Below are 16,304 nucleotides of genomic sequence, written 5' to 3' on the forward strand. Positions count from 1 at the left end.
GGGACAGTAGTTGTTAGGTTAGGTAGCTGGGTAACTGAAATAAATCCAGGGCATGTTGATCTTGATTCGTAGTACAGGCCTCTGGAGACGATCAACTCCTGTGTTCTGCGCGGTATAATTAGTGTTTTTGTAGTACTTGTTATTGGTGTTGCAGCTGTTGTAGTGTTTACATCTGTTACAACAGGTGTAAAATATGAAGAGAAATGGTTGAAATGTTGTTAGTTAAATTAGAAAATGTCCTCATGACGAAAGTTTATTTAGAAATTGTGGGTGTTAATGTTCAGAATTGTTGTAAGCAAATGGTGTTGAGTCTGCAAAGTCTCAATTTAATCATCATTTGACATCATATGATCATCTGTTATTGCTGACAATAAAAACCCATATATATTACGTACTGTAAATCTTTACATTTTTCAGATAAAACACTTTGACAAAGTCCAACCACTGACCTAATTTAAAATTGACAAAAATAAAGTTGTTTTTTGGTACTTACTTGTTACAAATGTTGTTGGCGTTTCAACTGTAGTAGTGATAAAATCTGTTGTACCAGTTTGTGTTGAATCTGAAGAAAAAAAAACATTTCAAAATTATAATATAGTATTTATCCCCTATATATAGATTGTCCTACATTTTTAATTAAGAAAATAGCTGCCTTGTTAGAGTAAGAAAGAGTAAAGTAGGAATTGTTTTGAAGGACTCACTTGTTGTTGAAATTGTGAGTGTTGTATTGTCCACATGTGGTGTAACAGTAGGTGTTGAATCTGAAAAGTAATTTCACAACCATAGGTGACACTTTCTTTGAAGGGGTGTGCATAAGACTGACATGAAAACGGCCATGAACCTGGAGTCTTAATAAATGTTTATGACTGTTCCATTAAGTGTCATTCGGTAAATCATGACATTTTTAATGCAAAGTTAGCATTGTTCGAGATGTTTGTGTAATGACAACTTTTCTGTCTGACGACAGTGATAACAGTACCAAAGTAACAGTTTTTTAGTCTCAATTTTATCATTTGACATCATATGATCATCTGTTATTGCTGACAATAAAAACCCATATATATTACGTACTGTAAATCTTTACATTTTTCAGATAAAGCACTTTGACAAAGTCCAACCAATTGACCTAATTTAAAATTGACAAAAATAAAGTTGTTTTTTAGTACTTACTTGTTACAAATGTTGTTGGTGTTTCAACTGTGGTAGTGTTCAAATCTGTTGTACCAGTTTGTGTTGAATCTGAAAAAAAAACATTTCAAAATTATAATATAGTATTTATCATTTAAAAATGTATACTTTTTTTTTTTAACGTGTTACCCATGCCTAATTTCTAAATCACTTACTGGTAACTGCAGTTGTTGGTATAGCTGTAGGTGTAGTAGTGTCAAGTGTTGAATCTAGAACAATAAAAACATTTACTTAATTTGTTTTGTAGTACAGCTTCTAGAAATTCTGTATTGAACCGACTATTAGACATTTTATCCCCCCTATATAGGTTCTCCTACATTTTTAATTAAGAAAATAGCTGCCTTGTTAGAGTAAGAAAGAGTAAAGTAGGAATTGTTTTGAAGCACTCACTTGTTGAAATTGTGAGTGTTGTATTGTCCACATGTGGTGTAACAGTAGGTGTTGAATCTGAAGAGAGCATTTCACAATCATAGGTGACATTTTCTTTGAAGGGGTGTGCATAAGTAAAATAAAACCATTTACTTAATTTGTTTTGTAGTAAAAACCTTTACTACATTTTTTCAGATAAAACTCTTTGACATTTACCTTAATGTACTTAACTACTGACCTTTAAAAAATGTACTAAAATAAAGTTTTGTAACCGTTTTTACTTGGTACTTACTTGTTACAAATGTTGTTGGTGTTTCAACAGTTGTAGTATTCAAATCTGTTGTACCAGTGTGTGTTGAATCTGAAAATAAAACATTTTCAAAATTATAAAATAGTATTGCATAATAGTAAGGACATTTTCTACTTTAACTATAATTGCAACCATGTTTTTCTTCATATTTAACACCTGTTGTAACAGATGGAAACACTACAACAGCTGCAACACCAATAACAAGTATGTACAACAAGAACACTTATGTGACTAAGAACTGTACAGTCCTTCAGAGCGTATTGTCCTTTGGCTTAGTCTGTGTATTTGGGAACATGCGTAAACAAGACCAAGACAAATTGCAGCGTTTGGTAAAGACAGCGAGCAAAATTATTTGATGTAGTCAGACAGCCAGGGGCGGATTTTTTTTATATATACAAATAAATTGTCTTTACAGGCCGACAGTGCAGAGGGACGTGTTTTTTATCGCTTGCACGATTTCACTATGGTTTATAATAATAATAATAATAATAATAATATTAATAATGATAATAAATATTAAGCATTTGGCCAGTCAGCAACGGCCGGGCTGGTCCCGAGATGGGCCGACCGACCCAATCAGAAGTTACTGAAATTGGGACATTCAGTCAAAATCAAGCACTTGCTCTGGGGGACCGGCTGAAGCAGCGAGAAGCTGCTGCTGATGAGCAGAGAGCCCCCGCCGAAGCTCTGATTGCTGTCCGTCCACGCGGCCGTCTGACGGCATCAGTATTAGATTGAGACAGTTTCATTACCGGTTAAAAATGTCTCGTTGTCGCGTTAAATAGTAGTCCAGTTCAGTGTTTTGGTACAGTTGATTTTAATGCCTGATGCGAAGTGTAGGCCTATAGGAGTACATATGAAAACCCTTAACAAGCAGTGTTGTTCTGCTCCGTCTTTCTGCTGTGCCCCATTCATGTTTTACATTATGTAGATTAAACACAAATGCAATTAATCCGCGGTTCACATGTATGCATGAACTGTGGTGGTCCATTACACTATAGTCTCAACATCACTGATCATTTTTGATCAATAGAATATAGAAAACATTACACTTCACAACGTTTTGTATCCATAACATGATTGTGTTATTGTACAATTTAGCAGAAAAGCAGTAGCCTCTGTAAGTCAATCCTACATTTTTTCAACTTGGGAGCAAAACGTGCTCTTTGGTGAAAAAAAGCCCATAAAGCTTTGACCATAAAGCCCTGTTCATGCTAATTAAACAACTGGACCTTGGGGTCAAGTGTTGTCGCATCCTGCCCATGTCCCGGATGTGAAAGCCCCCTTACTGGACTACTGAATATAATAATATTCCATTATATTTTGTATTTTAAATTGTTACCTGCCACCAGAATTTTGTGATTTCCTTGCCATAAATATAGACATTTTTACCATAAATTGGTGCCCAAAAAATTATCAGAATGCAGGAATTGAAGTATTTTACCCTCAAAAATTTTATGTGCTTTATGTGTTCCCCCAAAGGCCAATTCTGAGCAGGGGAAAAACCCTGAAGTATAATCACAGACAGCCACAAAAACATATTAAAATTGCAGAGTTAGAGAGTTGAAATGGATGAAAAGATGGAGAACCAGACGGACAATATGTACAATGTCAACAGAGAGAAACACGGACAATCAAACAGACAGACAGACAGTGACATCAAAGAACAACATACTGTAGAGGATGACAGTAACAGCATACAAACGGCATAAACAGACAGTATGTGTACATTTGTTATAAACGTGTGCTCTTTAAAGCTGTGGGCACATCCCCTCTTCTGCCCGCTCATAGCGGTGCATATGCCGGGCTGCTAACTCAGCAGCAGTCATTGTGTTGAGAGGGACCACACCAATGGGAGTGGAGGCTCCACCCTTGGGTGTCGCTTCAGCGAAGGACAAGAGGACAGACGGTGTCTACTCTTCTTCTCCCTAGGAATGTCAGTCCGCTCCTGGGTTGGGACGCTCTGGCATGAAAGTAAAGGATGGTGCCCTGGTGGCTCACCTGGTTGAGCGTGCACCCTAGGTGCTAAGGCTCAGTCCCTGCCGCAGCAGATCCAGGTTTGATTCCTGCGGCCCTATGCTGCCACCTATGGCCTCAGGGTCTGCTTTATGCCTCTCCTCCTTCCGCTCTCCTCCAGCCTCTTCTCTGAGAATTCAGGCTGACGGAGTGTGACTACATCTGGCAGCTCCTCTTTGGCCCCCCATGCTGTGGTTTTAGGCTATACCTCCCCTCTTGCACAGGGTGGCTTGGTGCCCCCGCCCCAGAGGGTCTTGCTGCTTGGGAACAGGTTCCGCCCCTTCCTGGCAGGGTGCTTGCCACATGTGTAAGTTCACCAGGTGGTTCCCTACCCGGCGACAGCAGCGTGCCTCCTGTCGTTTCTGCTGACTCAGCTGGAGGCAGGAAAATCAGTTGCAACCCTGCAAGGAATTTTGGCAGTGGTCTAGGCAGTGTGTGTTTGTGCTTCCACACTGCATGAGCATGACTGCTCCCTGATTTCTTAGAGGCTTCCTAAGGCTGGCTGTCATAAGTCCAGTCCTTTAGTCTCTCTTTGGGTTTGACCATGGTCCTTGGAGCACTTCTGCATCCTTCCTGATCTGAAGTGGCTCTCTCTTGACACTGGGTTACTCTGGCATACCTTTTCCTGAAGAGTAGGCAAGCTCCATGATCTGCCTGTTCAAATGTAGCAGTTAAGGCTGCCGGTTCTTGCAAGATGGGGCTGGTTTATTCTTTACCTCGATCCAGCATTCCTAAAAGAGGTTCCATCTGGGTTCCATCACTCTCCTCTTCTGAAAAAGCTTGGATGGTAGAGTGGCCCCAGTGGAATACATGAAGTGCACTTGGGCCCTCAGGAAGACTGTCCAGCAGTCATTCTGCTTCCGGTCGTCTGGGCATACCTTTGTCAAAGCCAAAGCTTTCCGACTGGGTTGTGGACACTATTGAACAGGCGTATACATTTTCAGGTGTGCCTGTCCCATCCTGGGTACTGGGGCACTCAACCCTTGGCTTTGCTACCTCGTGGGCTTATGGTGGCTCCTTTGTGAGTGTGTGCTGGTTGTGTCACGTTGATGGATTACTAAGCCTTGGTGGCTATGTGTTCATCTCACCGGTTTGTTGTCTCCCTGGTCAGCTGAGCACTTTACAGGCTGACCGGAGTGGCCTTTTGTTTAGTTGTCGGCCTTGAACAAAGAAAAGGTGCGGGCCTCTACAGTATGTGTTCCTTGGGTTGGTCTTGCATCTTGCAGCCTACTCCCAGCAGCCCCTCTGCCTCTCAGACTTGGCCTTTGCGACTTGCAGGGCTTTGACCTGGTTGATGGTTCATAGTGTTTTTTTAGAACAGTTCATTACTTTTTTTACACTTTCTGGGCTTGGGCAGCACTGTCTCCTCATGGGATGTCTTAAAGAGTTCCCCGTACATATGGAATATGTAACGGTGGAGATATAGTCTCGATACGATAGAGAACGCTCGGTTACGTTTTAACCTTGGTTGTCTGAGTGAATAGACTATCTCACCAGCTGTAGACGGTTCCGATCAAACTATCAGTGATTCCACGCCAGCACAGGTGCTTTATAGGAAATAGCATAGGGTGTGGCTGGGCAAGCCAGTGTGTCTTAAAGAAGTATCCATGTACATAAGGAATATGTAACGGTTCTCTTCACTCAGAGAACAAAGGTTACAACGTAACTGAGCGTTGTAGCAACTGTTGTTGAGTCCGAAAAGACCATTTCACTGTCATAATTATGTGTGTTTAGCTGAAAATAGATCTGACAAGTAAATTATGACAACAACGGCCTTGTTATAGGAAAGAAAAAGTACTGTAAGAATTGTTGTGAAGCACTCACTTGTTGTTGACATTGAGTAGTAGGTGTAGAATCTCAAAAGAACATTTTACAGTCATAGGTCACACTTTATTTGAAGGGGTGTGCATAAGACTGACATGACAACGGTCATCAACATGGAGTCTTAATAAATGTTTATGACTGTTACATTAAGTGTCATTTAGTAAATTATGACATTTTTAATCCAAAGTTAGCATTGTTTGAGATATTTGTGTTATGACAATTTGGCATCAACCTAGACAACATAACTTGTCATAAACATGTCATAGCAGGCCTAATGATCAAACTTAAATAAACTTAAATTTAAATGTATGTGTTAACATCTATCTAATAAAGCGGGACACCTCTGTGTGTGTTTGTGCATGTATGTATGTAAGTGTGTGTGTGCGTCTTTCTTTGAAATATCTCACGAACCGTTCATCCAAACTACTTTCCTGGGTACCCAATGAACTTGGGATTTGGATTTTGGAGCAATTTGGACAGCATTGGATATTGGATATTAAAAATTAAAATAAACATTCAAACAATAAGCTGCTGGTGCAGCACACAGCACGCAACATGCTCTTGACACACTCTGGACAGCAGGGGTGGTGTGGAGGTTAACCGGCTTGGGCTGCGCTTCACTTTTTGCTGCTTCTAGCATAACATTCTTCATGTTCCTGGAGCACGAGCAGATCGCTGCGAGAAACATCGCAAATGTTGTGTTGAATAAGGTTGGAATAAAAAGGCGCTACGTAACGCTGGCTTTTCCGTGTCTATTATTTCGCTAAGAGAAAACTCAATAAAAAACCATTTGCCGACAGTAACTATCAAACAAAAGCCAGCCACTATATTGTATTAAGTTACTGTGAGCTGTACACTCACCACTTCTAAACAGAGGCACAACATTTAACCTAATCTTGGAGGTTATTCCGCTAAGTTCTTTGGTTAAATGGAGAGAGGTAGCATTGCACAAGGGAACTGCACACAAGAATCACATTTTTTTTCGAAAAAGGCAAAAACCACCTCAAGCCAGCGTAAAAAACTTTTTTGCGAATTTGAGGACTTTTTTTTAATTTTGCCGTTTCCATCAAAATGTTCTAATGCAATACTTTAAAATGGGCATAAAAAATACGTTGATGGAAACATGACTAATGTCTTCCTCTGATGTAGACGTAGTCTACACTGTAAGTCAGTAGTAGGCTATACAGTGGAGTTGCATATTAAGTGGTTCAGGGTCCTTCTGTAAGTAATTTTTGGGGGTACAATTTGGTTTTGGAGAATACAATCTACAATCTACAAGCAGCAATACCACAGGCCAAGCAATCGGCCCGTGCACTGTACTAGTTACAATAAACTGCCATAAGTGGTTGGTTTTCTTACATTGGCTGTCATGAGACCATTTCAATTGTGTCATGAATATTTTCCTTAACCTAAAGTAAAGTGAAACAATTTGGACTTGTCATAAAGATGTCAGAAAGTTTGATTCCACTATTAAATGCTTTTATAACTGTGTCATGAATAATTCCCTTGACCTCAAATAAAGTGGAGCTCAGATCAAGTACTGTACTTTATAATATAACAATTATTTCTAAGCACTTACTTATTACAGTTGTTGGTGTAGTAGTAACTGTTGTTGTGTTCAAACTTGTTGTAGCAACAACAAATAAAATCATAATAATGTGTGTTAAACTCAGAAGTTTGATAAACAACTAGTTATAGAATGCTAGGCCATCTTTTGAAAAACATACTGGTAACTGCAGATGTTGTTGACGATGTGGGTGTTTTTTTGTTTTGCTTAAGGCCAATGCCCCAGAGACCTCCCCCAGTGACTTTGCCGGTCTCCGGTGCCCCAGAGACCTCCCCAGTGAGTTTGCCGGTCCCCAGCGCCCCTGAGACTGTCCCTGAGACCGCCTTTGAGACCGCCCCAGTGACTTTGCCATTGTTTTCGGTCAGACCCACTCCTGCCCCTTGTGCCCTGACGGCGCCCCTGTCGACCTCTGTTCCCGTTGCCTGTTTGGCGGACAGTAACTATCAAACAAAAGCCAGCCACTATATTGTATTAAGTTACTGTGAGCTGTACACTCACCACTTCTAAACAGAGGCACAACATTTAACCTAATCTTGGAGGTTATTCCGCTAAGTTCTTTGGTTAAATGGAGAGAGGTAGCATTGCACAAGGGGAACTGCCCATTTCTCCGACGCTCCATTGTTCCGACCTCTCAATAACACGAAAAAATTCCCTTTGTTTTGATAAAAATAAACCCACTGCTCCAACATCCCATTGTTCCGACCATACAGGCTTTTGTGGATCACCTCCCATAATCTAAAATCTGAATCAACAATAACAAGCAAAATTACTTTTCTCTAGCTTATTAACACATTTAAATGTTTATCTTTGAAAAACTGGAGAAATGACATGGCACCTCTACAAGTTGGCCACCTCTGCAGAACACAGGGTTGTGGTAGAGACATTTGGTGTCAGCGAGACAACCGTTCACTGCTGTGTATGCGCGGTGAGCAGGGCCATACGATTTAAGCTGTTGAACCAATTCGGCAATTTACCCAACGTGGCTGAGGCACAGGCTATAACGTTAAAGCGCTCCGCAACTCTACTGTGCACCTTGTGCTACAAGTGTACGGCACACTGGATGGGACCCATATGCTGATCCTTCCCCCATCCGATGGATACCGGGCTATGGTCATGTGAGTTACATGTTCGCAACTTCACAACTTATTCGGCAAAGCTTTTTCCATCTCCCATTTTGCGAATTAACTCTTTTTCGAAAAAGGCAAAAACCACCTCAAGCCAGCGTAAAAACTTTTTTGCGAATTTGAGGACTTTTTTTTAATTTTGCCGTTTCCATCAAAATGTTCTAATGCAATACTTTAAAATGGGCATTAAAATACGTTGATGGAAACATGACTAATGTCTTCCTCTGATGTAGACGTAGTCTACACTGTAAGTCAGTAGTAGGCTATACAGTGGAGTTGCATATTAAGTGGTTCAGGGTCCTTCTGTAAGTAATTTTGGGGTACAATTTGGTTTTGGAGAATACAATCTACAATCTACAAGCAGCAATACCACAGGCCAAGCAATCGGCCCGTGCACTGTACTAGTTACAATAAACTGCCATAAGTGGTTGGTTTTCTTACATTGGCTGTCATGAGACCATTTCAATTGTGTCATGAATATTTTCTTTAACCTAAAGTAAAGTGAAACAATTTGGACTTGTCATAAAGATGTCAGAAAGTTTGATTCCACTATTAAATGCTTTTATAACTGTGTCATGAATAATTCCCTTGACCTCAAATAAAGTGGAGCTCAGATCAAGTACTGTACTTTATAATATAACAATTATTTCTAAGCACTTACTTATTACAGTTGTTGGTGTAGTAGTAACTGTTGTTGTGTTCAAACTTGTTGTAGCAACAACAAATAAAATCATAATAATGTGTGTTAAACTCAGAAGTTTGATAAATAACTAGTTATAGAATGCTAGGCCATCTTTTGAAAAACATACTGGTAACTGCAGATGTTGTTGACGATGTGGGTGTTTTTTGTTTTGCTTAAGGCCAATGCCCCAGAGACCTCCCCAGTGACTTTGCCGGTCTCCGGTGCCCCAGAGACCTCCCCAGTGAGTTTGCCGGTCCCCAGCGCCCCTGAGACTGTCCCTGAGACCGCCTTTGAGACCGCCCCAGTGACTTTGCCATTGTTTTCGGTCAGACCCACTCCTGCCCCTTGTGCCCTGACGGCGCCCCTGTCGACCTCTGTTCCCGTTGCCTGTTTGGCGGACTCCAGCCCAGCTTCCACTTCTCCTGCTCGGTCTGCCTGTCCTCCTGAGGGGTTTTGCCTTTGCCGCAGACCTGCTCGGCCTTCAGAAGGGATTCACCTTCGCGGGCGGCCCCCAGAGGGTTTTTGCCTTCGCAGACGGCCTCCCGAGGGGATTTGCCTTCGCCGCTGGCCTTCAGAAGGGATTCGCCTTCGCCGCTGGCCTTCAGAAGGGATTCACCTTTGCTGTCGGCCTTCAGAAGGGATTCGCCTTTGCTGTCGGCCTTCAGAAGGGATTCGCCTTTGCCTCTGGCCTTCAGAGGGGATTCACCTTCGCCGCTGGCCTCCAGAGGGGTTTCGCCTTCACGGACAGCCTCCAGAGGGGTTTCGCCTTCGCAGACGGCCTGTAAAGGGGCCCTGCCCTGAGGGGTTCTATCTTCACCTTCGGCCTCCAGAAGGATTCTGCCTTCGCCACCGCCCTCCAGAGGGATTTTGCCTCCACACTCAGCCTTCAGAAGGGATTCACCTTCGCGGGCGGCCCCCAAAGGGTTTTCGCCTTCGCAGACGGCCTCCCGAGGGGATTTGCCTTCGCTGCCGGCCTTCTGAAGGGATTCGCCTTCGTTGCTGGCCTACAGAAGGGATTCGCCTTCGCCGCTGGCCTTCAGAAGGGATTCACCTTCACCGCTGGCCTCCAGAGGGGTTTCGCCTTCACGGACGGCCTCCAGAGGGGTTTCGCCTTCGCAGATGGCCTGTAGAGGGGCCCCGCCCTGAGGGGTTCTGTCTTCACCATCGGCCTCCAGAAGGATTCTGCTTTCGCCGCCGCCCTCCAGAGGGATTTCGCCTCCACACTCGGCCTTCAGAAGGGATTCACCTTCGCAGACGGCCTCCCGAGGGGATTTGCCTTCGCCGCCGGCCTTCCGAAGGGATTCGCCTTCGTCGCTGGCCTTCAGAAGGGATTCGCCTTCGCCGCCGGCGGACGGCTATCTTCGCGGACGACTATCTTTGCCGACCTGTTTCGGCCGCCTGAGAGGCTTCCCCTTCACCACCGGCAGTCTGAGGGATTCTGCCTTCGCCGCAGGCCGCCTGAAGGGTTCTGCCTTCGTTGCCGGCCGCCGCCTGAAGGCTTCTGCCTTCGTCGCCGGCCGCCAGAAAGCTTCTCCCGTCTGCGATGCAGCTCTCTGCTGAGGCCTCCCTGTTCCCTGTCCTGGGGCCTCTCTGTTCTATGTCCCAGTGGCCCCTCTCTGTTCCCTGCTCCCCGAGTGCCCTCTTTGCTCCCCTGTTCCCTGTGCCCCAGTGCTTTCTGCTTCCCTGTGCCCCTGTGCTCTCTGCTTCCCCGTGCCCTATTGCCCTCTGTCCCCAGTCCCTGAGTGACTCATCTCCCCACTGACTCTTGTGCCTTCCCTCGCCCCTCCGGGGTTGATTCCTTTTGTTTTTTGGGTCGTCCCTCCTCAGGGCCCCCTCCGCCCTCCCTGGGTTGTTTCTGCCTGTTTTTTGTTTTTGGACATCTGGGATCTGTCCTTTGGGAGGGGGGGGCTCCTGTTATGGTTTTGGTGTTTTGTCTTGTCTTATTGTAGTCTGTTTTCCTGTCATTTTGGTAGCCTGGTTTTCTGTCATGTCTTGTTTCCTTCTGTTTGTGTGATTTTCGGTCCTGTCTTGTTTTATGTTCTATTTCCTGTTTTATTTTGATATTCTGTTCTCTGTCTTGTCTTGTCTAGTTTTACTCCCTGTGTTTTCCTGCTCTTGTGATTGCCTGATGTTTTCCACCTGTTTCCCAGCCCTTGTGTCACCTGCCTCTTGTTACCTCGTTACCCTCTGTATTTAGTCTTTGTGTTCCCCTTGTCTTGTGTCAAATCATCGTGTGTGTCTTGTAGCCAATTCTGTATTCCCGTGTGTTTTGTCTCCAGTTTGTTTGTCTTCCTGGTCCATGTTAGAGTTTCTGTTTTTTCTTGGACTTTATTTTTCGTTTCCTGTTTTTCCTGCTTGTTTTTCAGGACTCTTTTGGGGTTTTTTTGTAGTTTTTCTTAGTTCATTAAAACATCAAAATTATTCTCAGTTTCCGCCTTTGCGTTTTGGGTCCGCATTTTCTCCAGCCATCCCTAACAGAATAAGGTTGTGATTTGTGCCACTTTCATATGTAGTCCAAATTCGTTACAGGTAGGATAATTAAAAAATGTGACCTGAGTCTGGACAGTCAGATCGGCATTCATGCGACTCTTTCGTCACTCCAGAGCAACCGTCGTCACAATTCTGCACCGAGAACAGCAAGCCCCCAGGAACAGCGGCAGGCTTTGATGCAGACATGGGCATAGCAGCCAATGGTGGAATTGCAACATTTTTACCATACTTTACATGGCAAAAGACAGTTCTATATATCAGCGAATAAATGTTTGAAGTACATCAACTTGGATGGTTATTTTTTTCTCTGTTTTTATTATTCATATTTATTTAATGTCTGTCTAATTCTATTTTTTGGTTTATTTTATTTGTTAACGTCCCGAACAAAACCCGTCATAAGTAGTGAAAATTAGCAAACAAATGGAAGTTTTGATGAACTTTTAGATGGTGATAAACACATTTGTCAAACTGCCAAGCAGCAAATTAATATGTTGTCATATTATTTTCCAATAAAAATATTTTCTTTATTAAAACAAGATTTCGTCCTCATTGAGTCTTCTTTCCAAAACATGAGTCTTAAAAGGGGAGGGGTGGGGGGGGGGTTGATGTTGTAGCAATATGTGTCTGTGAAGATGACTTTAGTGTTACATGCTTTTGTTGAATGCAAAGCAAAATTGAACCTTGATGATGTTATGTGAGGATTTGTTTGGTGCATTTTCAGGTAAGACTGAACTATTTCTTCACTGCAGATAATTCAACATATTATAACGCATTTTTTGAAAAATACTTACTTGTTACAATTGTTGTAGCAGTTGTGGTGTTTGAATCAGTTGTAGTGACAGGTGTTGAATCTAAAGAGAAAATTATACAGTTATTCATCTGCCACTTTCAAAACTAATATCCTTCAAATTAAGATGGTTTACTGAAAAATGCCAAACAAATGTCAAATAGAGGACCAGTAGCCATGACTTATAAATACTGGTTACAGTTGGTGGTATTAAATAACTATGTCCATGTTTGGACACAGTTATTTAGGAGTGATTTTTGACAGCGGGGAGATGGGGGTGTCGGAGTATGACCAAGGGTAGCACTCGGCTGATCTACCAGTATTGGCTTCCTTTTGCCGGCTCTTGTAAAGACAAAGCTAAAGTAAATATTGTCCATTCAGTCTTACTTGTAGGTGGTGGAGAGGGTGTCGTCGCATGACAAGCTGTGAAGTCTGATGGAGGACAAAGAGAGTAGACATTAAGTAGAACAGAAATCTTGCAAATCTGCTTTTCCAGATGTGAATTTTGCTCATTTGGTGAAATAATTGTTCATTAATTATATACAGTGCCAACCACAGATGTAATAAAAGACACTGTAAATTATGCACAATGCGAGGCTTCGGCCATGATTGCTATTAGAATTGTTGCACCATATTACATGTCAAAGTTATTAACTAAATTCTTTTAAAATAGTTGCTTAAACTTGCTTACTGTATTGATCAGCAGGCTGGCAGTATCGTCCATCAGGAGGAATGGTATTGATACATCCACATGTGTCATCAGTGATGTTATCACAGGATCCATACAGGAAACACTGGTCACATGGCCAACGATACTGATCCTCACATAAACAATGGTAACTACCACTGCTCGGATAGCAAACTGGAAACATGGGTATTCATCAGTGTTTTTAAAGAACAAAATACCAAGTGCCTTTTTGTGAAAACATTTGATGTAAAGCCAAACAAATGTTTTTGATTTAAAATGTTGTAATGTAAAAGCAAAGTGTGGGTAAGAAAGCACCGATTGTAAAATAACAGAAAAAACAGGGTTTCGTAAGTGCCCTACTTACACGGGACTAGTATTACCAAAGAACCTCATGTGATTCAGAAATTACCCTCCCACATCTTTGTTTTGTGCGGCACATTTTGCACAGGATAAGTGAAGTCTGTTTTTAGTTGAATTTACTGACATTATCCTGCACATATGACGTCAAGGCTTTCCTTTATAATTTCCAACGCAGCCAATACAACCCCGAATCACAGAGATGCCAATTCGCACAAGACTAATACTATCATATAACCACTGTGTTTAGCGAAATACGGTAGGTCATTTGCAGTAGAACTTTTGTTTGACAAATTACAGATATGGCAGATTCGCACAGATTTAAGATCACGACCACCTCTGCAATTATTACAAATATCTAGAGGCCCCCAGGTAATACTAGTTTGGTACCAATAGAGCTTTGAGAGAGCATACAAAATAAATGATGGTACAAACAAGTTGTGTACAGTCACTATTCCTACCTGTGGAAATGTTGGCCTCAGAGATTTGTATGCGGTTGTTGATGCTGAAGGGGTAACTGATGCTTCTCAGAATGGTCCTCAGTTGATTTATTAGCATAACATCTGTGGTGTTCAACTCAACAGAAATGATGTATTCATAAAGAACTGGAGGAGCTGCAGAGAGAGAAATTAAAAGACAGAAAGGAAAGATAGTCTCTTGTTTCACAATAAAGGTTGCTGGATATACCAAGCAAACTTTTCTTCATCTTCCTGGAGAACGAGCGGATCGCTGCGAGGAATATCGCCAGTGGTGGAGGAAGTACTGAATCTCAGTACTGAAGTAAAAGTACAAATAACCAGAGACATATTTATTTTAGTAAAAGTAGAAGTACCACAATGACAACCCTACTTACGTGAAAGTAAAAAGTACCTGATTTTAAATGTTCTTTAAGTTTTAAAAGTAAAAGTACTTGCATAACGATTTATTCGCTTAATCTTATTTGCATATTACCAGAAAAAAAAGTTGGTTAGTTGGTTAGTTTGCACCTTGGTCAGTGAGAGCACTGTGTCTAGTGACCCGTGATTTACAAAGGGGTGGTTCAGTTATTTTGATGCTGAGCTTCGACAGTATCCATACTGTCCACTACCACAAACAAGGCCTGGATTTAAAAAAAAGTTCCTTTCCTAACCAGCATAAAACGGAAATATGTTGTGGAATCGGAATGTGGTTGATTTTATTCATGGATGTATTTTAAGACGGTTTTTTCATTTTTATTTCACTGCAAATAAAGTGTGTGAAGTAGCGGCAATGGGGAGGCGGATGTGAAGAGGTCCATATATAGATATGAACGCGTCTTACGTGGCCTGGCGGAGAAGTAAACGACGCTGTGGACAGAAATAGATGGCAACTATGATTTATTAAATCTGTTTTTTATTGTTCCTATTTATCTAATGTCTGTCTAATTCTATTTTTTGATTTATTATTTTATTTGTTAATGTCCCGAACAAAGCACGTCATAAGTAGTGAAAATTAGCAAACAAATGACAGGAAGTTTTGATGAACTTTAAGATGGTGATAAACACATTTGTCAAACTGCCAAGCAGCAAATTAATATGTTGTCATATTATTTTCCAATAAAAATATTTTCTTTATTAAAACAAGATTTCGTCCTCATTGAGTCTTCTTTCCAAAACATGAGTCTTAAAAGGGGAGGGGTGGGGGGGGTTGATGTTGTAGCAATATGTGTCTGTGAAGATGACTTTAGTGTTACATGCTTTTGTTGAATGCAAAGCAAAATTGAACCTTGATGATGTTATGTGAGGATTTGTTTGGTGCATTTTCAGGTAAGACTGAACTATTTCTTCACTGCAGATAATTCAACATATTGTAACGCATTTTTTGAAAAATACTTACTCGTTACAATTGTTGTAGCAGTTGTGGTGTTTGAATCAGTTGTAGTGACAGGTGTTGAATCTAGAGAGAAAATTATACAGTTATTCATCTGCCACTTTCAAAAGTAATATCCTTCAAATTAAGATGGTTTACTGAAAAATGCCAAACAAATGTCAAATAGAGGACCGGTAGCCATGACTTATAAATACTGGTTACAGTTGGTGGTATTAAATAACTATGTCCATGTTCGGACACAGTTATTTAGGAGTGATTTTTTTACAGCGGGGAGATGGGGGGTGTCGGAGTATGACCAAGGGTAGCACTCGGCTGATCTACCAGTATTGGCTTCCTTTTGCCGGCTCTTGTAAAGACAAAGCTAAAGTAAATATTGTCCATTCAGTCTTACTTGTAGGTGGTGGAGAGGGTGTCGTCGCATGACAAGCTGTGAAGTCTGATGGAGGACAAAGAGAGTAGACATTAAGTAGAACAGAAATCTTGCAAATCTGCTTTTCCAGATGTGAATTTTGCTCATTTGGTGAAATAATTGTTCATTAATTATATACAGTGCCAACCACAGATGTAATAAAAGACACTGTAAATTATGCACAATGCGAGGCTTCGGCCATGATTGCTATTAGAATTGTTGCACCATATTACATGTCAAAGTTATTAACTAAATTCTTTTAAAATAGTTGCTTAAACTTGCTTACTGTATTGATCAGCAGGCTGGCAGTATCGTCCATCAGGAGGAATGGCATTGATACATCCACATGTGTCATCAGTGATGTTATCACAGGATCCATACAGGAAACACTGGTCACATGGCCAACGATACTGATCCTCACATAAACAATGGTAACCACCACTGCTCGGATAGCAAACTGGAAACATGGGTATTCATCAGTGTTTTTAAAGAACACAATACCAAGTGCCTTTTTTGTGAAAAACATTTGATGTAAAGCCAAACAAATGTTTTTGATTTAAAATGTTGTAATGTAAAAGCAAAGTGTGGGTAAGAAAGCACCGATTGTAAAATAACAGAAAAAACAGGGTTTTGTAAGTGCCCTAC

The 16,304-nt window shown here is 41.6% G+C and overlaps 1 protein-coding gene across 1 annotated transcript in view; it reads right to left on the bottom strand.

Annotated features, from left to right (window-relative positions):
• Positions 1 to 15,310, bottom strand: part of LOC144533010 (uncharacterized) — a 53,394-nt gene extending 38,084 nt beyond the window's left edge. Inside the window, exons 1-11 of the mRNA XM_078274024.1 lie at positions 15,257 to 15,310; positions 13,864 to 14,016; positions 13,049 to 13,219; positions 12,745 to 12,789; positions 12,362 to 12,421; positions 1,850 to 1,918; positions 1,579 to 1,635; positions 1,344 to 1,397; positions 1,171 to 1,239; positions 702 to 761; positions 494 to 562 (exon numbers count right to left, since the gene is read on the bottom strand). Of these exons, the coding sequence (XP_078130150.1) occupies positions 494 to 562; positions 702 to 761; positions 1,171 to 1,239; positions 1,344 to 1,397; positions 1,579 to 1,635; positions 1,850 to 1,918; positions 12,362 to 12,421; positions 12,745 to 12,789; positions 13,049 to 13,219; positions 13,864 to 13,960 (751 nt within the window). The 5' untranslated portion in view covers positions 13,961 to 14,016; positions 15,257 to 15,310. The remainder of the gene's footprint in view (positions 1 to 493; positions 563 to 701; positions 762 to 1,170; positions 1,240 to 1,343; positions 1,398 to 1,578; positions 1,636 to 1,849; positions 1,919 to 12,361; positions 12,422 to 12,744; positions 12,790 to 13,048; positions 13,220 to 13,863; positions 14,017 to 15,256) is intronic.
• Positions 15,311 to 16,304: the final 994 nt, after the last annotated feature.

Source organism: Sander vitreus, chromosome 18, assembly GCF_031162955.1.
Source record: "Sander vitreus isolate 19-12246 chromosome 18, sanVit1, whole genome shotgun sequence".
Lineage (NCBI taxonomy): Eukaryota > Metazoa > Chordata > Actinopteri > Perciformes > Percidae > Sander > Sander vitreus.